The sequence below is a fragment of the Mobula birostris genome, chromosome 26 (assembly GCF_030028105.1).
Source record: "Mobula birostris isolate sMobBir1 chromosome 26, sMobBir1.hap1, whole genome shotgun sequence".
NCBI lineage: Eukaryota > Metazoa > Chordata > Chondrichthyes > Myliobatiformes > Myliobatidae > Mobula > Mobula birostris.
In genome coordinates this window covers 10,539,877-10,563,371 of record NC_092395.1, presented here as the reverse complement: position 1 = coordinate 10,563,371, position 23,495 = coordinate 10,539,877, and the positions used below count along the sequence as shown (strand labels likewise).

Genomic DNA, 23,495 nt, shown 5'->3' with positions numbered 1-23,495 from the left:
TAACTAGTGTCAAGATTTATTGCCATTAACAAGGAACTCAAAACACTTCAGTTTTACATAATTGTATATTAGGGCTAATGAAACATCCAGCATAGATTTACCAAAACGAAACTCAACATGTTCATCAGAATTCCCTCCGGGAATGCACACACATTATCAGGTCCACTCTCCCCACATTGGGTTTACAAGCAGACCATCATTGATCCGGACTGAAAAACTGAAATTCACTACATTGAGTTTACATTCCACCAACGGCTTACACGGGTCTTTATAAGTAGTTAGGAAGATCTTTTTCAATGACCTGTTTGGAATAAAGACAAATTGTTAACATAGCCATTTGCTTAGACCCAAGCTAAAATGTCATTCTCATCACAGGGTCATAACATCTTCCACAATGTGGTAGTCAAACCTCAAAAGCAGGGGTTCCCAACCTATTTTTACAGTCATGAACCAAAGCCATTAAGGAAGGAGTTGGTGGACTCCAGGGTGGGAACCTCTGCTCTAAAGCAAATTTCTACTGCAAAATTATATCCTGAAGCTCAAGTAGACTTTGGCCAATGCAATCTTCAATTAAAAAGTAAGTTATAAAACCAAACCATTTCACTGACTGGACTCAGGAGGGACAATCTGCTTCCCCCTGGCATAAGGTTCAAGGGAGGTACATGAAAATTATTCCAGGATTGAATGGCTTGTCATATGAAGAACGTTTGATGGCTCTGGGACTGTATTCACAAGAATAAGGGGTGACCTAATTGAAACCAATCAAATGTTGAAAGGCCTCGAAAGAGTGGATGTAGAGAGGATGTTTCCTGTGGTGAGGGAGGTCTAAGACCAGAGGACATTGCCCCAGAATAGAGGGGCATCCTTTCAGAACGGAGACGAGGAGGAATTTCTTTAGCTAGAGTGGTGAATCTGAGCAATTTGTTGCCACAGGCAGCTGTGGAGGCAAACTGTAAATGTATATTTAAAGCAGAGGTAGATAGATTCTTGATTGGTCAGGATATGAAGGGAGACAGGGAGGAGGCAGGAGATTGGGGCTGAGGGAAAATGGATCAGCCATGATGAAATGGCAGGCGGACTTGATGGGTCAAATGGCCTAATTCTGCTCCTTTATCTTATGGTCTTATATGAACAAGGACTAGCCTCATTGGCTGGCCACTCGTTATGAGTGCAATGTCACTTGAGCAGTTTCCTAATTTGCCATTTGTTCATTGAGCTTCACTGATTTGTGGATCACCAAGTGATCTACGTGCTGTCTCCAACTTGGTTACATCCCATTTTTGGAGTTTGTACTTACCTTGCTTTTCCAAAAGAAATGAGGCACGTAGACTGCAGTCCCTACACTAAGGAGATGTACTTAGTGGTGAGATATCATTTGGGGATGGCAGAAGTTAGGGAGTTATGATGTGCTGAACATAGGGGTGGTAGGTCAAGGGGAACCTGAGAGAATGGGGTGAGGGTAGATGTGTTTGGAAATGGAGATGATGTAGGTGAGGGCAGCAAAACGGTAGTGGAAGAGAAATCCTGTTCCCTTGGGGGGGGTGGGGGGAAACAAGTCAGATGTTCTAGAATGGAAAGCCTCATCCTGAGAACAGATGTAGATTCAGAGGAACTGAGAGAAGTGAACAGTGGGAAGAGGTGCAATCAAGATAACAGCGTCCGGTTTGTAAAAGACGTCAGTGGATAGGTAGTCTGTCTCCAGAGATGGAGACAGTGATCGAGAAAGGAGAGGAAAGTGTCAGATGTACCAAGTCAATCTGAGGGCAAGGTGGAAGTTGATGAAATTGACAAATTCAGAACGAGTGCGGGAAGCAGCACCAATGCAGTTGTCAGCGTAGTGGAGGAAGAGTTGGGGAGCATTACCAATACAAGCTTGGAACATGGACTGTACTGTGTGGCCATTAAAAAGGCAGACGTAGCTAGGACCCATGCAAACACTCATTTGTACACCTTTGGTCTGAAGAAAGTGGGCTACTAAACTAGCTGCCACTGCTCAGGTACGAAGCACCAGTAGCATTATACTGTTTACTATGCACCTATGTTAATTTATTTGTGGCAATATTACTTTGTTATGTGTCTGAGTTGTGTGTACTGTGGTATGCACCTTGGCCAGGAGTAACATAGTCTCGTTTGGCAGTATACACATGTAGTATATGTGACAATAATTTAATCCTGAGAGGAGCTGATAGGGACCAATACCACCGGACTGAGGGGGGTGGGGGAGGAGGGGAACCAGACTGAGGGGGGGTGGTGGTGGTGAACTGATAACAATAAAGAGGCAGAGAGCATTAATGCCTTCCTGAGGTGGGATGGAAGTCTATAGGGACTGGATGTCCACAGAGGAAATAAGGTTGTCAGGGCCAGGGAACTGAAAGGTACTGAAGTGATGGAAAACGTGAAGTGTCACTGATGCAGTTAGGAAGGGACTGTGTCAAGGACGACATTGTGAAAACAAGATACGTGTACACCAATTCAGTAGGGCAGGAGCAGGCAGAAACAATGCTCCTGCTGGGTCAGTTAGGTTTGTGGATCTTGGGCAGGGGGCAGAAACAAGCAGCAGAGTATGGGAACTATGAGGTTGGTGGCAGTGGATAGGGGATCTCCAGAGTCAATGAGTTTGCTGATGGTGTGGGGGACAATGACCTGATGCTCCACATGTGCAGGGGACGAGTTAGGGAGGTATTAAAGTGCAGCAATCTGGCCTCAGCAAGGTAGAGGTCAGTGCGCCAGACTACAACAGCACCGTCTTTGGCTGCAGGCTTGATGGTGAAGTTGGGATTGTTGCAGAGAGTGGAGGGCAGGGTGTACTGAGGTTAGAACTGGTGAAGTCAAAATAGTTATCTGCCAGCAGAAATGAAAAGATCCTGGTAGAAGACCAGAGCAGAAGTCAAAGAGGAGGGAGCATTGAACAAGTGAGGAGGAGAAATGGGAAACGCTTGTCAAAGAAGTATACCTGGTGATAGAAGAACTTGACACATGGTGGGCATGGAACTCATTGAGGTGTGAGCCCAGGGAGACAAAGGCAAGGCCCTTACCAAGGAAGGTATGTTCCGCCTCAGAGATGGTAAGGTCAGGGGATGGCAGGGATTGGAGCTGAGGTCAGGACAGACAGAGGTTTGTTAAATTTGGTTGCTACTTTGAAGCATTCCAGCTGTTTATACAAGGCCTTTGTAGACCAAGTAGAAGGCATACTAAGCATTTTCTGGAGTAGATTTAAATACTTACTACAGGATCATCCACAGGAGAATACCTCTTGACAACCTGACCTTCTTTGTTAATTAGAAACTAGAAACAAAATAAAAGCTGGTAAGACAATCAGCATCATTATCACTGAAATATTGTAATATACAAAGGCCAGTGTTGGGATTTGCTTACTGCAAATTCTGCATTTAAAGACTACGTGCTTTAACTACAAGAGCCTACCTTAGTGAAGTTCCATTTAATGGCACTGCAAAGAAAAAAAAAAGGCTTCAGATTTTTCTTAAACATTGAAGTGATAGAATCAATGAAATTATTCAAAATAATCCCGAAGTTTAATAAAATTTATAGCAGCTTACTTAACAAGTGGAAACATAAATTGCTTCTCCCAAGCATCATCCCCGCAGCTATGGAGTGGTCACAACACTCCAGTCAGTCGTACAGCACAGAACTAGTCCACGCTGAAGTTCCATTTAACCTAGTCACATTTGCCCATGACCCACTAAACCAGGGGTTCCCAGCACAGGATCCTCAGACCCCTCAGTTAATGGTGGGGGTCCATGGCATAAAAAGGATGGGAACCCCTGCTCTAAGTATTTCCTGTCCATGTACTTGTTAGTGTACCTTTAAACATTGTTAACCTGCTTCTCATCTCTTCCTTTGGCAGTTCATTCTATGTAGAGACTGTTGTTTAGGTGAAAAATTTGTCCCTCCGGTTCCCATCAAATCTCTCCCCTCTCATTTGCAGTTCTTGTTCTCAATGGCCCACTCCTGGGAAACGGACCCTGTGCATTCACACCATGACCCTCAAATTTACGCCACTCTATAAAATCACCCCTTATTCTCGTATGCTCCAATGAAGTCCCAACATGCTTAACCTCCTTCCATAACTCAGTCCGAGTCCCACCTACATCCTCAAATCTTCTCTGCACTCTTTTCGGCTTAGTAGCATCTTTCCTATAGCATGGTGACAAAAAAAAATTTTAATTGTAGTCTTGCCAACACCTGAAAAGCCAGCACAACATTCCAACTTCTACACTAATGCCCTGACCGATGCTAAAAGTTTTCTTCACCAGGTTGTCTTGCTTACAACACCAGCTTCAGGAAACCTGAATATGGCCTCCTGTACATCGGTGAGACTCGATGTAGACTGGGAGACTGCTTCTCCGAGCGTCTACGCTCTGTCCGCCAGAACAAGTGGGATCTCCCGGTGGCCACCCATTTTAATCCCACTTCCCATTCATCCATCCGTGGCCTCCTCCACTGTTGCGATGAGGCCACTCTTAGGTTGGAGGAACACCACCTTGTATTCCGTTTGGGTAGCCTCCAACCTGATGGCATGAACATCGATTTCTCAAACTTCTGTAAATGCCCCCCCCCCTTCACCATTTCCCATCCCCTTTTCCCTCTCTGGCCTTATCTCCTTGCCCACCCATCCCCTCCCTCTGGTCCCCCCCACCCTTTTCTCTCTTCCATGGCCTTCTGTTTCTTTCACCAATCAACTTCCCAGCTCTTCACTTCATCCCTCCCCTCCAGGTTTCTCTCTCATCTTCTACATCTACTCCTCAGCATTTTTTTCCCCTCCAGTCCTGCCAAAGGGTTTCAGCCCGAAACGACGACTGTACTTTTCCCCCCCCCCCACAGATACTGCCTGGTCTGCTGAGTTCCTCCAGCATTTAGTGTATGTTACTCGGATTTCCAGCATCTGCAGATTTTCTCTTGTTCAGGAAACCATGTCCTGGTCCTCCCAGGACTTTCTGTTCTACAATATTTGCAGGACCCTAACGCTTACTGTGCAAATCCTATCCCGATTGGTCTTCCCAAAATGTAACAACCCACACTTATCCCAATCAACTTCTATCCAGCCCATGATAACCATCTTCACTGTCAAAAACATCTCTGATCGTAGTGTCATCTACATCTTACTGACCTCTCCTTGTATATTCTGATGACACTGAACAGTGAGCCTCGAACTCAGTCCTAGACAACTCCACTAGTCACAGGCATTCAGTCCACAAAACAATCTTGCGCCATCACTGTCAGCTTCACACCATCTAGCCAGTTCTGCATCCAATTAGCTCCCATGAGAGCTGCCATCAGTTTCTAGGAGCGAAGATGCAAACTAGAGGGTCACAATTATTCTGAACTTATTTCCATATGCAAATCAATTCCAGCTACTGAAATGAATATCTTCATCCTCTGAATTGGTCTGAGTTACTTTAAAGAGGAATGCATACTTTCCCATCAGCCCCTTCCCTTTGGGCTGTTCCTTCATCCACTTCCAGAGCGGGTGTGCCTTGTCCCCGTTTACATCAATCTTGCTGTACATATCAAACTTTACGTTGTGGGTATTGGCAAAAGTTTTGATTTGTTCCTCATTTCCAGGCTCCTGAAAATAAACATTGACAGTCGTTTCAAACAAGATTTGAAATCTATACAAACTGTAATAATTTCCAAAAAAAGACAATTGAAGTTCAGTGATTCAGTTTTAAAATTTGCATCATGGATCAGCTGGATTGCACAAGGCATCTTGCCCGTGTATAATCAGTTCTGTTACAATTGTAGGAGAAACAATGAGACTTGGCACCAGGGTAGCCCAGCAGTTAGTGCGAAGCTTCTACATCTCGGGGCTCCGGAGTTCGGCATTCAATTCCGACATCACCTACAAGGAGTCTGTACGTCCTCCCCACAGAGTGTGTGGGTTTCCTCCCACAGTCCAAAGATGTACCAGTTAGTAGGTTAATTGGTCATTTTAAATTATCCCACGATTAGGCTGGGTTTAAATCAGGGGTTGCTGGGCAGTGCAGCTTAAAGGGCCCATTCTGTGCTGCATTTCTAAATAAAACAAATTAATTACTCGTGATTATAATCATTTGACTGCAGTTTAGCTTATTCAGTGTACATTAGCAACTGAAGCTGACAAGTCACAAAACTCTGGACGTGAGGTACTACAGATGCTTTGACCAGCAACCAATCTGCATTTGAGACTGATTAACAAGAACAAGTTATTTTTTTTTAAGGAAGGCAGGGACAAGTGCAGCAGCCGTCGTCAGAGTGGTGATCTTTAGGCTTTAGCTCTTTGAAACTTCAATCAGAGAAAGCTAAAAGAAAAGCTCTAGGTTAAGTTTGTTTTTCTTTTTTCCTTCTTTTCTTTATATCTGCTCATTTAGGACAGTAGAGATGCCAAGCAGGATAGTAGAATGCCTCTCTTGCGGGATGTGGGAAGGCAGTGAGACCTCCAGTGTCCCTGACGACTACAACTGCGAGAAGCGCATCCAGATGCAGCTTCTAACAACCCGCGTTAAGAAGCTGGAACTGGATGAGCTCCAGATCACTCAGGAGCGATAGACAGGACATAGAGAGAGGTAGTTACACCCAAGGTGCAGGACGCTGGAAGCTGGGTGACAGTCAGGAAGGGGAAAGGGGTTATGGAGCCATTGCAGAGTACCCAGTGATATCCCCCTCAACAGGTACATCTCTTTGGATACTGTTGGGGTGGGGTTGAGTCATAGTGGTCAGGTCTCTGGCAGAGTCTAGCTCTGTGACTCATAAGGGGGAGAAGAGACACGCTGTGGTGATTGGGGATTCTTTAGTTATGGGAACAGACAGGAGGTTCTGTGGGCAAAAACGAGATGCCCAGATGGCATGCTGCCTCCCAAGTGCCAGGGCCCGGGACTCCTCCGATCAAGTCTTCAGCATTCTTAAGTGGGAGGGTGAACAGCCAGAGATCATGGTCCATATAGGTACCAATAAGATGGGTAGGACGAGTGACGAGGTTCTGCATAGGGTGTTCAGGGATTTGGGTGCCAAGTTAAAGCTGTAGTCTCAAGATTGCAACCCATGCCATGTGCTAGTGAGGCTAGAACTAGGAAGATCACACCGTTTAACGTGGCTAAGGAATCGGTGCAGGAGGGAGGGCATAAGATTTTTGGATCATTGGGCACTCCTCCAGAGAAGGTGGGACCTGTACAGAAGGGGCAGTTTGCACGTGAATTGGAAGGAGACTAATATCCTAGCTGGAAGGTTTGTTAATGCTGCACGGTGGGGTTTAAACTAGAGTTGCAGGGGGATGGGAACCAGAGTGCCAGAACAGTTAGTGAAGAGATTTTGAAGGCAGATGTTGGTAATACCTCAAAGTCAGGAATCAAAAGGTTGAGCATGGTGCGAGTAGTCCTGAGCTGCGTATATTTCAATGCAAGAAGTATCGTAGGAAAGGCGGATGAGCTCAGGGCTGGGATCAACTCCTGGAATTATGATGTTGTAGTCGTTAGTGAGACCTGGTTGAGGAGGGGCGGGACTGGCGGCTCAATATTCCGGAGCTTGGTTGTTTTAGACATGACAGAGCGGGAGGGATTACAGGAGGAGGGATGGCGTTACTCGTCAGGGAAAATGTCACTGCAGTGCATCGTCAGGACAGACTGGAGAACTCGACTAGAGGCGTTATGGTTGGAAGTGAGAAATAAGAAGAGCATGACCACGTTAATAGGGCTATATTATAGACCACCCAACAGCGTGCGAGGGATTTAGAGGAACAAATCTGTCAAGAGATAGCACACTGTTGCAAGAAATACAAGGTTGTTACTGTAGGTGATTTTAACTTTCTACATATTGACTGGGAATCCCATACTGTAACAGGACTAGATGGGATAGAGTTTGTCAAACGCATTCGGGAAAGTTTCCTTCATTGGTACATAGCGGTCCCAATGAGAGAGCGTGCGATACTGATTAGGCAATAAGACAGGGCAGGTGACAAAAGTTTGTACAGGGGAACACTTTGCATCCAGCGACCACAATGTCATTAGTTTCAAAGTTAATATGCAAAGAGATAGGTCTGGTCCAGAAGTTGAGAAAGGCCAATTTTGATGGCGTCAGGAACGATCTAGCAAGTGTGGATTGGGACAGCCTGTTTTCTGACAAAGGCGTACTTGAAAAGTGGAAGGCCTTCAAGAATGAAATTTTGAAAGTACAAAGCTTGTCTGTGCCTGTCAGAATAAAAGGTAAAGATAACGAATGTAGGGAACCTTGGCTTTTAAGAGATATTGAGGTCCTGGTTAAGAGAAAAAAAAAATGAGGTGCATAGCAGGCATAGGCAAATAGGATCAAATGAGATGCTGATGGAGTACAAGAGATGTAAGAGAACACAAGAAAGAAATCAGGAGGGCTAAAAAGAAGGCATGGAGTTACTCTAGCAGACAAGATGATGAAGAATCCTAAGGAATTCTCCAGTATGTTAAGAGCAAAAGGATTGCTAGGGACAAAGTTTGGTCCTTTGGAGGACCAGAATGGTAATTCATGTGTGGAGCCAAAATAGATGGGGGAGATCTTAAATGCATTCTTTGCATCTGTATTTACTTTGGAGATGGCTACAGAATCAACAGAAGTGAGGCAAAGTAGCATCAACTTCATGGACCCCATCCAGATTACAGGGGAGAAGGTGTTTGCTACCCTGAGGCAAATCAGGTGGATAAATCCCCAGGGCCGGACAAGGTGTTCCCTCGGACCCTATGTGAGGCAAGTGCAGAAAATGCCAAAGCCCTAGCAGAGATATTTAAAACATCCTTAGTGACAGGAGAGGTACCAGAGGATTGGAGCATAGCCAATGTTATTCTGCTGTTTAAAAAAGACTCCAAACAGAAACCAGAAAATTATAGGCTGGTGAGTCTGTAGAAAAGTTATTGGAAGGTATTCTAAGGGATTGGATATACAAGTATTTGGATAGACATGGACTGATTAAGGATAGTCAGCATGGCTTTGTGCATTGTTGGTCATGTCTAACCAGTGTTATAGAGTTTTTCAAGCAAGTTACCCGGAAAGTATGAATGCAAGGCGGTGGATGTTGCCTACGTGGACCTTAGTTAGGCAAGGGAGGCTGGTCAAGAAGGTTCAGTCGCTCAGCATTCAGGATGAGGTAGTAAATTGAAATAGACATTGGATTTGTGGGAGAAGCCAGAGAGTGGTCAGAGAGGGTTGCCTCTCTGAGTGGAGGTTTGACCGGTGGAGTGCCGCAGGGATCAGTGCTGGGTCCTTTGTTGTTTGTCATCTATATCGATGATCTGGATGATCATGTGGTTAACTGGATCAGTAAATTTGTAGATGACACCAAGATTGGGGTTGTAGTGGACAGCGAGGAAGGCTATCATGGCTTGCAGAGGGATCTGCATCAGCTGGAAAAATTGGCTGAAAAATGCCAGATGGTATTTAATGCAGACAAGTTGGTCACCTCGGCAGGACCAACCAGTGTCTTACACAGTGAACGGGAGGGCACTGAGGAGTGTGGTAGAACAAGGGGATCTGGGAATACAGGTCCATAATTCATTGAAAGTGGCATCACAGGTAGATAGGGTTGTAAAGAAAGCTTCTGGCACATTGATTTATGAAGGCCAATGTACTGAGTACAGGAGATGGGATGTAATGTTCAAGTTGAGTAAGACATCAATGAGGCCTAATTTGGAGTATTGTGTGTAGTTCTGGTCACCTCCTGCAGGAAAGATGTTAAGCAAGTTTGAAAGAGTACAGAGAAAATTTACAAGAATGTTGCTGGGTCTGGAAGACCAGAGTTATAAGGGAAGATTGAATAGGTTAGGACTGTATTCTTTAGAACGTAGGAGATTTGATCTCAAAAATTATGAGGGGCATAGAAAGGGTAAATGCAAGCAAGCTTTTTCCACTGAGGTTGGGTGGGACTACAACCAGAGGTCATGGGTTAAGGGTGAAGGCGAGAAGTTTAAGGGGAACATGGGGGGGGGGGGGGTTCTTTTTCACTCAGAGGGTCATGAGCTGCCAGTGTAAGTGGTCCATGCGAGCTCGATTTCAATGTTTAAGTTTGGACAGGTATTTGGTTAGTAGAGATATGGAGGCCTATGGTCCCGATGCAGGTCATTGGGAGTAGGCACTTTAAATGGTTTTGGCATGGACTAGATGGGCCCAAGGGCCTACTTCAACGACTATGCTGGAAATCTAGAGCAATACACAAGAAGTGCTGGAGGAGTTCAACAGGTCAGGTGGCACCTACGGATTGGAAGAAACAGTCGACATTTTGGACTGAGAACATTCATCAGGACCCTTTAAGTCACAAACTCCTATTTTTAAAAGCTAGTATCAAATTAGAATATGGTACTGATAATTGTTTTAATCCAATTAAGTTCAGAGTTATGAATAGAGTTTCTGCCCTACATGAAGTCACGACAGACCAGCGTGCTTTGATCTACAGGCACACTCTGGATTACATACAGCTTCCATTTTCACAGACACCCGTCAGTTGAATTTGTCCACAAATTACAAAATAATATTGAGTGTCCACAAGTCGGCTATCATTAACCGAGGAGCAGCCTGCATCATGAAAATTCTTTAAATACCATCAAGTGAACAAAAAAACTGCATAATTGTTTGTTCAATGCTTGCTGCCTCTCCCTGGAGCTCACCTGCTTGCCAAACTGATTGCAAGGGAAAGCCAGAATCCGTAAACCCTTCTCAGCATACTGATCATATATCTGAGTAAACTGAGTGTAGTTTACGGAAGTCTTTCCTCATTTGGAGGCCACATTTGTGACGACGCAGACATATCCCCTAAAACAGAAAAACAAGATTAGAAAGACAGCTTGTGTTGGTTGTGGGGATGGGGAAGGACAGTGAAAGAAGCCAAAAGGCAAAGTCCGAAAACTAACTACTTACAGCAGCCCGTTAATATATAAACAACAAAGCTTGCATTTAATAAGCCAGAATTTACAAACATCAGACAAAACACTGCAGATTTGCTGCCTTAACAAATCCAAAGTCGGAGGAACAACAAAGTCAATGCCAAATTCTGGCATGTTAAGGCTTGTTTAAAGTCTTGAAATCCAACCAACTCGAAAGTTGAATACCTTGTTACCTAACATGATGAAAGAAAATTTCAGGTAGTTCTATAACATTCTTAAGAAACTTCATTTTATGCAAAGTTGCATACTGAAACAGTTGTGACCGTAGGGTAAAGAGGGTTAGGGGCTAAAGAGTTTTAGACAGATCTAAAAAATTATGTTACTGCAGGACTTTTAAACAGTTCACTTGTATGTCCACTATTTAATAGAGTAGTTGCACAAGTAGAACAATTATTTGTCAATTTCCAATGACCTCATGGTGAAACTAAAAGAAATAATGATGCCCCATTGCTGGACAGATTACATGAAAGGTTTCTTTCCCCGGCCGAAAACAGTATTATCCAACTTGTCAATTTCCAAAGCAACTCAAGTGGTTCTCTGATTTCCCATTGAGATCACATGATAACAACTTGGCCTGCCCAATAAGGTGGCATGGTAGCATAATGGTTAGCACAACCCTTTCCAGTACAGGCGAAAAGGGTTCAGTTCCCGCTGCTGCCTGCAAGAAGTCTGTACTGTGTGGGTTTCCTGCAGTTTCCACCCAAAGTCTCAAGACACACCGGCTGCTAGGTTAACTGGTCATTGTAAACTGTACCGTGATTAGGCTAGGATTGAATCGGGGGGAGGGGTTCCTGGGCAGTGTGGCTCGAAGGGCTGAAAGGGCCTGTTTCGCGCTATATCTCAATAAGTAAATACAGGAGGGGAGCCACCATTTTAGCCCATTGGTAAAATGCTAGCTTGCAGGGCCATGGGGTCAACCCAGTTCCTCCTCTCAATCCCCCAATACCCATGGAACTTATTTTCTCCCATACATATCCATTCAGCTCCCTTGATTCCTTTTGCCATCAACCTACTCTGAGTAACTTGACTACCAGTCCATCTTTGGGATCACTGAGGAAATTAGTGCAGCACTGATGAAGAAATCTGGCATCAAAGGGAGAACTTACTATGTACTGAGAGCACGCGAGGTCAAGTTCAAAGCCAAGTTCCTGGAGTTAAGCCAGCCGCACAACTGCTGGAATGTTATGGGGTATAGGAATTCAAACAAGCATGACACAACTGTCAGGTGTTCATATAAGCCTCTATTTATTGGAGCAACACACAAATACGCACCTGTATTTGTCCAGGGAGACTTCTTCACCATCTATGTTTTTGGCATCAAATTCATAAATGGATTGAGCCTTGCGCCAATCTTCTGGCTGTGCACTCTGAAAAAGATTTAAAATGTGAAGACACATCTAAGAGAGCTAATCCATTTGGATTCATAGACTGAGTGATACATCATGGAAACAGGCCCATCAGTAATACTTGTCAACGCCAAGACACTAGTCTCATTTGCCTGCACTTAACCTTTATCCCTCAGCATTTCCTGTCTGAATATCTTAAAAACACTGTAAGTGGACCTCCTTTTTCCATACACATCACTGTGTATAAACACTTGCCCCCTCAGACACCCCTAAAATCTTTTTCCTCAACTGAAATTTATACCTTTTAGTTTTAGACTATATGTAGAGCAGGTACGTGGCCAAGTGGTTAAGGTGTTCGTCTAGTGATCTGAAGGTCGCTAGTTCGAGCCTCAGCTGTGGCAGCATGTTTGTGTCCTTGAGCAAGGCACTTAACCACACATTGCTCTAGTGTCTGTGCGAGGAGTGACGCCCCGCACAGACTTCCAATCTGCGTCTTGTAAGGCATGAAAATGCCCGACACAGGCCTCTCATGGTCTGAGTCGACGATCCCAGAGCAGGGGTTCCCAACCTGTGGTCTACAGACCATTTGCTTCATGGTATTGGTCCACGGTGTAAAACAGGCTGGGAACCCCCTAATGGAGAGTAACTGCTCAGAAGTCACTGTTAGTTCAGAGGCATTCCAGTTTCACAAACCTCAGATCTTACTCAATCCCTACTTTACATCAAATGTGCATTTGGATCAGTCAAACGCATTCCATGACCACTGCTAGTTCAAGTACATTAACTAAAAGTGCCAAGAGCAGGGGTTTCCAACCTGGGGCCCACAGACCCCTCAGTTAATGGTAAGGCTCCATGGCATTAAAAAAGGTTGGCAGCCCCTGACCAAGAGCAACTCAGCAATCAATGCAAATCAAAACGGCTGCTTATCACAACTCCCAGTACTTTGAGGATCAAACACAATCACCCCAGTATGATCAGATGCCATGTTAACCAGCATCGACGTGCTTACAAGTTTAATTCTAAACCTCCTCCTAAGCTATTACACATTAAGAAATGGGTCACGTTATGATCAATGAAACACTCATGGCATTGCAGTATAGCGATTAGCGCAACAATACTACAGCTCGGGGCATCAGAGTTCAATTCCGACGTTATCTGTAAGGAGTTTGTATGTCCTCCTCATGGAATAGGTGGGTTTCCATTGGGTGCTCCAGTTTCCTCCCACAGTCCAAAGACATACCAGCTAGTTGGTTAATTGGTCATTGTAAAACTTTCCTGATATTTGGCTAGGGATATGCTGGGCGGTGCAGCTCAGAGGGCCGGAAGGCCTATCCTGCACTATCTCAAATAATAAAATCGATTAACTGCTTAGATTCATGGTAACCTTGGGAACGTGGTTTAAAAGCAGTAAAAATTCTTGGGTCATTATTTGCAAACATGTAATCACACTGATTACCGATCTTAGGCAGAACCACTAGATTGATCTCAGCTTCTACCCAGTCCAAACTTGCAAGGTTGCAAAAGTAAGTCCTTTTTCAAAAGATCAGACAGATAATCCTTTGCGTCTGTGCAAGGATAAGACATCTGCAAACTAAATACACATGAACTGTTGGTTAATCAGATATTGAATGCTCAACAAATTGACCCATATCATTAATTATAAAGGAGTAAATTCAAAAATATAGAATATTGTTGCACTATTATTTGAACAGGGACAATTTCATCTGCAGTCCATGAAATTTCATGGATACCAGTACTGTAAAGCTCCCTGCCAACAATTGGCAGCATCACCACCAACAAGCCTAGGCTCCAGAATCCATAGTTCTGGGTTTTCTGCAGAAAACTGGTATCACCTTGACATAATTCCTCAAACCTATGCAGTTCAATGGAGATAAGTGTACCAAGACACTACCTACCTGGCAGATAAGAGTTATAACAAATAGTTCTGAACAAAGCAGTTCTCTCAAATCCTCCAATTCGGAACTTCACTAACTTTACATACAGCATTACAAAAAAAAAGCAATCTTCTTTCAGCATCAGCTGAAGACGAGCAATAACCAAAAGTATATTATTAGTTCCAGGTCACACACTTTCCTAAACAGGATCATATACAATTATTCCCACATTGTCTTGGGTCCCCACTTTTGCAGTTGCCTACCCATGAACATGGTGGGATAATTAGAGCACAGGGACCATCAATCTTGGAGCAGCAAGACTGCAGTAAATGCAGCCTTCCAAACACTGACGTCCCATAAACATCTGATCTTCTGAAAGCAAGGACTCAGATATACTGGCCTAGAACAAGCCAACGGGACAATGGATTGCTCTGGGGAACTAACACGGATAAGAAAGGGTGAAAGGCCAACCTTTAACAAAAGGCTCACTGCCACAACACTCCTGAATGAAAATGGAGCCAATATGAATAGATTAGAAAACATGGACTTCAGAAACATTCAAAAATCAGATGTGCTCCCTTCCGTTCCCATGATCCACCCCACTGCTCCTCAGTCAGATATGGTCTCCATTACGTTGGGTAGGGAGGTGCTGCTTCTTCACCATTTAACATAGAAACATAGAAAATAGGTGGAGTAGGCCATTCGGCCCTTCGAGCCTGCACCGCCATTCAATATGATCATGGCTGATCATCCAACTCAGAACCTGTACCTGCCTTCTCTCCATACCGCCAATCCCTTTAGCCACAAGGGCCATATCTAACTTCCTCTTAAATATAGCCAATGAACTGGCCTCAACTGTGTCCTGTGGCAGAGAATTCCACAGATTCACCACTCTCTGTGTGAAGAAGTTTTTCCTCATCTTGGTCCTAAAAGGCTTCCCCTTTAGCCTTAAACTGTGACCCCTCGTTCTGGACTTCCCCAACATCGGGAACAATCTTCCTGCATCTAGCCTGTACAATCCCCTTAAAATTTTATACGTTTCAATAAGATCCCCCCTCAATCTTCTAAATTCCAGCAAGTATAAGCCTAGTCGATCCAGTCTTTCATCATATGAAAGATTGTATTTAGTGTGTGAAGGGAGGGAGAAAAAGTTTTCACCTTCTGACTCTAAAGTCCTTCCTCTATCCTCTGTCACAAGAGACAAAGACATCAAATACAATCATGCACTGGAACGTTGAAGCGTCAGTACATGCCTCTTCACCCAGTCTTGGTGGCCTTCAATAAATTTGGTGTGGATCAGACATAATTCAACAGTGAATTTCAAGGAAGACAAAAAATGGTATTTGTAATTCATTCATCTCAAATTACATTAAATTCTATAATCCTTCAAAGGCCACTGCCATTTACTTTCATGCATTTCTTCTCCATCTAACACGTCATTCCAATTCTCACTGCCTCTTCCTTTTCCACACCCATTACAACCATCTCAGTGATGTACATGGGGACAAGGGACTGCAGATGCCATTGTCTAGAACAACAAGCAATCTGCTGGAGGAACTCTGCAGGCCAGGCAACATCCGCAGAGGGAACCAGAAAGTCAGCATTTCAGGTCGAGACACCAAGATCCTGCAGTGTCTTGTTTGTTGTTCACTGACAGACACGTCTCCAGCTTTCATCATCTAAAACCAGTTGTTCTGTAGGAAAGAAGAGCAACTGGAAGCAGTCCAAAAGGTTACAATAAGGCTCCATATGAGACGCTTTTACAACCCGGACTTATTCATAAGTTAGAAAAGAACAGAAACTGTGGGAGAGGATCACTGATCGGCAGCAAGGGGAGAGAGAGAAGGTGCAGGACAAGTAGTGGTCAGCAGACCTCACCAACTCAATGTCATCTGCTCAACTCCACAAAGCACCCTGAATATTGCTTGTGGGTGGCAATGAGGAGGATAGAAGGGACACTAAAATGCTCTGTGCCCATTTGACAGAAGATGCCTGCAGCCCCACAACAGCTAATAAATCAATCCCATCAGTCTACCCAATGGTTATTTGCTTCTATATGGGGATGTCCATAAACGGAGCATTCAAGACCAAGGAAAAGACCTGCACAATCATTTTATGCCACTCAAGGTCAACCTTTCAACCAAAGTGAACCTAGGCCAGCAAGCTGCAAATGCTGCAGAATCAGAGGCTTCAAGCTTTCACATCAGTGCCCCAGCACACTGCATGGTATCACAATAACCCCTACAAACACCAAAGGCACTAATTTCAAGCTGTGGTGCGAGAGGCAACAGATCTCATGGAAAGTAGAGAAACCAACCAGGCCTCATCAGCAGAAACTAATTACTGATGAAGTTAAGCATATCAAAACTAATCTACTTTTAAGCTCCACCATCCGCCAAGACGGTCAACTGTCTTCCTAGTGACACTGACCTCATCCTATGTTTTTCAATTAAAAAGGGACTAATTTAATCTCAGTTAATCTAAAAAGGCATCTGTATGAAAATTAATATTACAGAAGCAAATACAAATTTTTAAAAATTCACAGCAAGCTTTCCATTAAAATACAAAAACAAAGAAAAAGGCAACAGATCAGGGAGCATCTCCAGAGAAATGATCCAAAACGTTAACCACTTCTCTCCACAGACACTACCTGACTCACCAAGCTGCTCTGATCTTTAAACCAGAGTCAACCCTCCCAAGACCATATAAAACATGTACCCGAATCTTTGACATTTCAAAAAATTTAGATCAGCTTGAGCTATATAAACAAGGGCCTGTTTCGGCAATGCAGAAATATTTGCTGACACCAATAAAGATTACAAGATGCTTATGCAGCTAATCATGTCAGAAGATTGGAACGAAACAAGGGCTCTGATTCTGAGATAAAGCAGGAGCTAGCTGACAGAAAAAGCTAGCAGGTCAAGCAGTATCTGGGGAGAGAAAGTTTGATCAATGACCACAGAGAGGAATGACAGGCAAATGTGTTATGAAACAAAAAGGCATTTTGTAGTCAATCACATTTTCTGGATCATAGCCTTTGCCACCACTAACCACCCCCCTCCCTCCCTAATGCTGGATATTGATATTAAGGCAAGTGAGGCTCCACCCCCCCCACCCCATCTTAACTGAGACTTAAGGCCAATTTATACTTGTGCGTCAAATCGACACCGTAGGTACGGCGTAGCCGCGTACCCTACCCCGTAGCCTGACGCACACCTCCCCAAAAATGTAACTACTCCTCGCGACGACGCAGACCGCAACAATTGTGATTGGTCCGCTTGGTCGCATCGCATTTCTTCCTACGCTGCAATAGCTTCCCATTGGGCGATTGAAGGGCAGGGAAGGAACTCTGGCTGCAATGCTTTCCATAAAGCTTTACAGACCTCCGAAATTATGGAGGACCCTGTGCTTGATGCCAGTTTGTAGCTAGCTGCTACAGTCTGTTGACTTCCACCTGAAGCTAAAACTCGAATGGTGATTGCCAGTCTCTGAGTATACTGTGCGTACACGGATGCGAAATAAATGGTTGGAGACGATGAACCAAATTGTCAAATCTACCTGCCGACATCCGAAAATATTTGAAATACATTTCCTCGTCCATGTCTCTCAGTGGCCGGACAAGCACAGAAAATTCACCCTCCTTCAGTTTCAGTCGCCATTGTTTGAAGTTTGAGTTTCAACACGAAGAAACTCAACACAGTGGCATAGAAACCCCACCGCCAACTAGCGTTTTGGCGATGAATTGCAGAGCGACACAGACACACCAACGCACAAGTATAAATGCTCACAACGGCGTAGGCCACTTGCGTAGGCTACGGTGCAAGCTAGTAAGTACTCACTAGTGTAAATCAGCCTTTACAGGAGCACCATTCAGAGCGTCCTGACAAACTGCATCTCCATCTGGTATGGGAGCAGCCGAGCATCGGACCGCAAGTCCCTACAAAGGACTGAGAAAACGGCAGAGCGGATCACTGGGGTCTCCCTACCATCCATTATCAGGAGCGCTGCGTACGCAGGGCCCTTAGTATTATCGAAGATCCCACCTATCCATCCAGCATCCTCTGACTTTCTACCATCAGCCAGGAGACTCCAATACACAAAGATGAGAACAGTCAGGACAGGAAACAGCTTCTTCCTTCAGGCCATTAGGCTTCTGAACTCCCTGCCACATCACATTCGAGGTGTCACCAGATAACTTGTTCTGTACCCTACAATATTTAATTTATGCACTTTACTTTGTTTATGTGTACAGTATTTCATTTGTGGATTTAATTCTTATTTTCCTAAGTTATTGTTTGTTATGTGTATAGTGTGCTTACCAGCCTGGTCCAGAGAAATGTTGTCTCATTTGGCAGTGTACATGTACATAGTTAAATGACAATAAACTTGACTTGGTATTTCCATCATCAGACTATTTCACCATCCTGGACCTGAACACACTGTAACTGACGTTAATTGTACAAGGATTCTGGAACCACTTTTGATGTAATTGCACACCAACTGCATGGTATTACAAGAGTGACCCCATGTGCAGGGACTGCAAGGTGATGTGATGCTGTTTCAGAACACGAACACTACAGCACAGTACAGGCCCTTCGACTTACAATACTGTGCCAAACTTTTAACCTACTGAGATCAATCCAACCCCTCCCTCCTATATAGCTCTCCAGTTTTCTATCTTCCATGCACCTATCTAAGTTTCTTATGCACCCTTAATGTATCTCTACCACTAGTCCTAGTCCTGATGTTTCTGTACCTCCTTCCTGATGGTCATGGGTCAAAGAGATTGTGGGTTGGGTGGTAGGAATCCTCAACAATGCTTTGGGCTCTTCATCGGCAACGTTCTCGGCAAATGTCACAAATTGGAGGGGGGGGGTGGGGGAAGGAGACCTCAGTGACCCTCTTGGTGGGTTTTACCATCCTCTGTAGGGTCTTGCGGTCCGATGCCTTGCACTTTCCGTACCACACAATGATGCAGCCAGAGAGGACACTCGATGGTGCTCCCGTAAAGAGTTGTTAGAATGGAGGCAGGGAGCAATGCACGCCTCAAGGTATAAAAACTGCTGTGCCTCCTTGACTAGTGAGATGGTGCTGTGGGTCCAGGTTGGATTGTCCGTCATGCATGCACCAAGGAACCTTCAGCTCTTCACCCTCTCCATAGCGGAGACATTAATGTGCAATGGTACATCTCAAACAAAGGTCCCAACACCAATCCCTGCAGTGCACAAGTGGTTACAGACATAATTTTTCTTTTAAATTCCACAATTACATTCTGCCTCAAATTACCAAACCAATTCTAGATCCAAACAGCCAGCTCACCTTGGCTTAGCTCCTAGAAACAGCCTACCACGCAGGACCTTGCCAAATGCCTTACTAAAATAGAGGGTCCAACAACTTTAAATTCCTCGGTCTCATCACTTCAGGGGACCTGTCCTGGGTCCAGCAAGCAAGTGCAATGACAAAGGAAGCACAGCACGCCTCTACTTCCTTAGGAGTTTGTGAAGATTTGGCATGACATCTATAGAAGCTTGTCAAAGTTTTAGGTGTGTGGTGAAGAGTATACTGACTGGCTGCATCACACAGCCTGGTATGGAAACACCAACACACACGAAATACTGGAGGAACTCAACAGGCCAGGCAGCACCTCCCGTCTATCAGTGAGACCCAATGTAGACTGGTGACTGCCAGAAAAGGCAAAATCTCCTGGTAGCCTCCCATTTCAATTCTACTTCCCATTCCCATTCTGACATGTCAGTCCATAGCCTCCTCTATTGCCATGATGAGGCCACACTCAGGTTGGAGGAGCAACACCTTATATTCTGTCTGGGTAGCCTCCAACCTGATGGCATGAACATCGATTTCCTCAAATTTCGGGTAATTTCCCTCCCCTATCTTTATTCCCCATCTCCATTTCTTTCTCTCACCTCATCTCCTTACCTGCCCATCATCTCCCTCTGGTGCTCCTCCCCCTTCCCTTTCTTCCATTGTCTTCTGTCCTCACCAATCATTCCCCCCCTCCAGCCCTTTATCTCTTTCACCAATCAACCTCCCAGCTCCTTACTTCACCACCTACCCCCCTGCCAGTTTCACCTATCACCTTGTTCTTCTTCCTCGCCTCCCCCCACCTTTTTACTCTGACCTCATCTTTTTCTCCTGTCCTGATGAAGGGTCTCGGCCCAAAACATTGACAGTTTATTTCTTTCCATAGATGCTGCCTGGCCTGCTGAGTTCATCCAGCATTTTGTGTGTGATTTACAGCACCTACAGATTTTCTCGTCTTTATGGAAACACCAATGCCCCGAATGGAAAATTCTACAAGTAGTAATGGATACAGCCCAGCCCAGCACAAGTAAAGCCCTCCCCATCACTGAGCACGTCTACATGAGGCTTTGTTTCAGAAAGCAGCATCAATCATCAGCGATCCCACCACCAAGGCTATGCTCTCGTCTCGCTGCTGCCATCAGGAAGGTGGTACAGGAGCCTCAAGACTCACACCACCAGGTTCAGGAAAAGTTACTACCCCTGAAACATCAGGTTCTGGAACCAAAGGTGATAACTTCACTCAACTTCACTTACTCAGTCACTGAAACTTTCCCACAATCAGTGGACTCATTTTCAAGGACTCATCTGATGTTCTTGATATTTATTGCTTATTTATTTATTATTAGTTCTTTCTTTTGGTATTTGCAGTTTGTTGTCTTTTGCACACTAGCTGAAGGCCCAAGTTGGTGTGGCCTGTCATTGATTCTATTATGGATTTATTGAGTATGTCCACAAGAAAGGGGTTGTATATGGTAACATATGTACTTCGATAATAAATTTATTTTGAACTTTGAAATAGACAAGATCTACTGATCTTATGTTTTCTTAGTTAAGTCCTCAAAAAAAACTCAAATTAGTGAAATAGATTACTCCCCACACAAAGCCATACTGACTATCCCTGACTTTCCAAATGTCCACAAATTCTATCTCTTCAGATTTTCTCCAATAATGTCCTGACCACAGATGCAAGTAAGATCACAACCTCAAATTACCTGGTTTCTCCCTGGTATCTTCGTTAAATAAAGGATTAACATTAGCTATCCTCTAGTCTCCTGGCATCTTACCCACAAGTTTAAAAAAATTGCAGCAACGAAAAATTCCATCAGGGCCCCAGCTATGTCCTCCCTCGCTTCCCACAGCAACCTTGGGAGCATGCCATCCAGACCTGGAGATTATCAACCATTATATATCTCATGATACTAACACCTCCTTCAAACTGCCCTGCTCTAGATTATCTATATTATGATGCCCCTCGCCATGCCTTGTATCTTGCTTTCTCTTTGCACGGCACTCTCGATAACTGTAACACTCTATTCTGCTTTTCCCCTGTACAGACTGCCTCAATGTTCTGACTGACATTGTGAAATGATCTGTACAGATGGCACGCAAAAGTTTTTTTCCCCCCACTATACAAGTGTGAACAAGAAACCATTCTTGTTCACATTTGTACAGTGCATCTTGCATTTTGTGGTTTGATTGTGGGGGTTATTTGTATTGCTATATTTACGCTCTATTCTTGGTTGGTGCGGCTGTAACGAAACCAAATTTCCCTTGGGATTAATAAAGTATATCTATCTAACTATCAATCTATTCACACTCCAGTGAATGCATTACCTTCCACATGCTTCTCCTTGGTTCGATTAATTTAGGATCTCACAAAATGCTAGAGGAGCTCGGTGGATCACACTAGATGCTGCCTGGCGGGCTGAATTTTGTATGTTGTTCCTGCGACCTGCAGTATCATGTCTTCTTTTAGGACCACACCCACAACCCTTGGCTCTGCACTCAACTACCCATTTGGTCCTCAAGATAACACAAGACCCAAAAGCAGAACTCAGCCCATCAAGTCTGCTCCACCATTTCACCACAGTTGACCCTATTCTCCTGCCTTCTCCCCATAACCTTCCAAGCCCTGACAAATCAAGAACCCATCTTAAATACACCCAATGACCTGGCCTCCACAGCCACATGTGCCAACAAATTTGACACATTCACCACCCTCTGGTTAAAGCAATTCCTCCTCATCTCTGTTCTAAATGGCCGTCCCTCTATCCTGAGCCTGTGCCCTCTAGACTTCCCCCACCAAAGGAAGCACCCTCTTCACATCCACTGTATCGAGGCCTTTTCAACATTCGGTAGGCTGCAATGCAATTCCCCCCCCCCCTTCCTTTGTTCTAAATTCCAGCGAGCGCAGAGCCATTAATCGCTGCTCATGTGACTCTCAATTCTTCGGAAAGGAGTTTAACCCTCGTTGTTGCTGCTGCGAAACGTCTGCGCGAGTTTCTGCCCCTGGATGTACTCCTGACCTCACCGAGCTGAGATCGTCCCTCATTCACATGGCCACTCTCTCCCCAGCCATGCTTTTCCTCCTAAAATTACCACTAGTAATCTTACTTACCAAATATATTGAATGCGCCCTTCGATTCTTAGAAAAGAACCTAAATAAATTAGGAATCCAGAAATAGGATGAGCTCATATCTACGCCCGAATGTCAAACGAAACTGAAATGATTTGGCCGGAGGCGAGTTAATCTCATTAGCCGCCCCGCAGCTGGCGTGGGAGAAGCCGGTCTTGTCAACAAGCTCCGAGCAGGGCCGCAGCAGTCGCTCTGCGGTGGGATTGTTGCCTCTCTGGTGCTTGACGGAACGGGCGGCCTTGGGAGCGTGAGGCATCGGACAAAATTAACCCTGAGTGCCCGCATTCTCAGTCAACAGCCCGAACAGCTGAGAGCGCAACTGCACAAAGACCCGACTACAACCACCTTTTCATTTCATACCACCTCGTTCCACGGGGGACCAGCGCGCTGCGCTTCCGCGGTGAAACACTCACCATCGTCGCCCTTCCCAGCGCCAAGACACCCAACTGCAACGCTCCCTTGAGCAAGTGCCGACTGCCGTTGGTTAGCATCCCGAAGCCACACGAGAAAATGAGTCAGCCCGGGGTGGGGTTAGAGAGCAAGAGGGCCGCCCACACCTCCTGGCCATTGGAGCAGGATGCAGAGACACCGCCTCTCGCCCACGGAGGATCCGAGCGTCCCCGCAGCGCACGGTGGCTTCTGCGAAGGGCTGCGGTCACAATAGAATCAGCGTTAATATCGCCGGCATATGTCCTGAAATTCGTTGTTATGCGGCGGCAGCAATGCATAATAATAAAAAGAGAGAGAAGAAAGTAGAGGTAGTGGTCATGGGTTCGATGCCCATTCAGAAATCCGATGGCAGAGGGGAAGAAGCTGTTCCTGAATCGTTCAGTGTGTGCCTTCAGGCTCCTGTGAAGAAGGGTCTCGACCCGAAATGTCGACTATCTCTTCATTTCCACAG

At 44.9% G+C, this 23,495-nt stretch overlaps 1 protein-coding gene across 1 annotated transcript; it reads right to left on the bottom strand.

Moving 5' to 3' along the window:
* LOC140188103 (phospholipid hydroperoxide glutathione peroxidase GPX4-like) lies at positions 1-23,112 on the bottom strand. The gene is made up of 7 exons (XM_072244064.1): positions 23,008-23,112; positions 12,168-12,262; positions 10,620-10,764; positions 5,436-5,587; positions 3,424-3,448; positions 3,226-3,285; positions 1-301 (listed from the first exon to the last, which is right to left on the bottom strand). The coding sequence occupies exons 1-7, from the start codon at positions 23,083-23,085 to the stop codon at positions 269-271; spliced, it is 588 nt and encodes a 195-aa protein (XP_072100165.1). The 5' UTR covers positions 23,086-23,112; the 3' UTR covers positions 1-268.
* Positions 23,113-23,495: the final 383 nt, after the last annotated feature.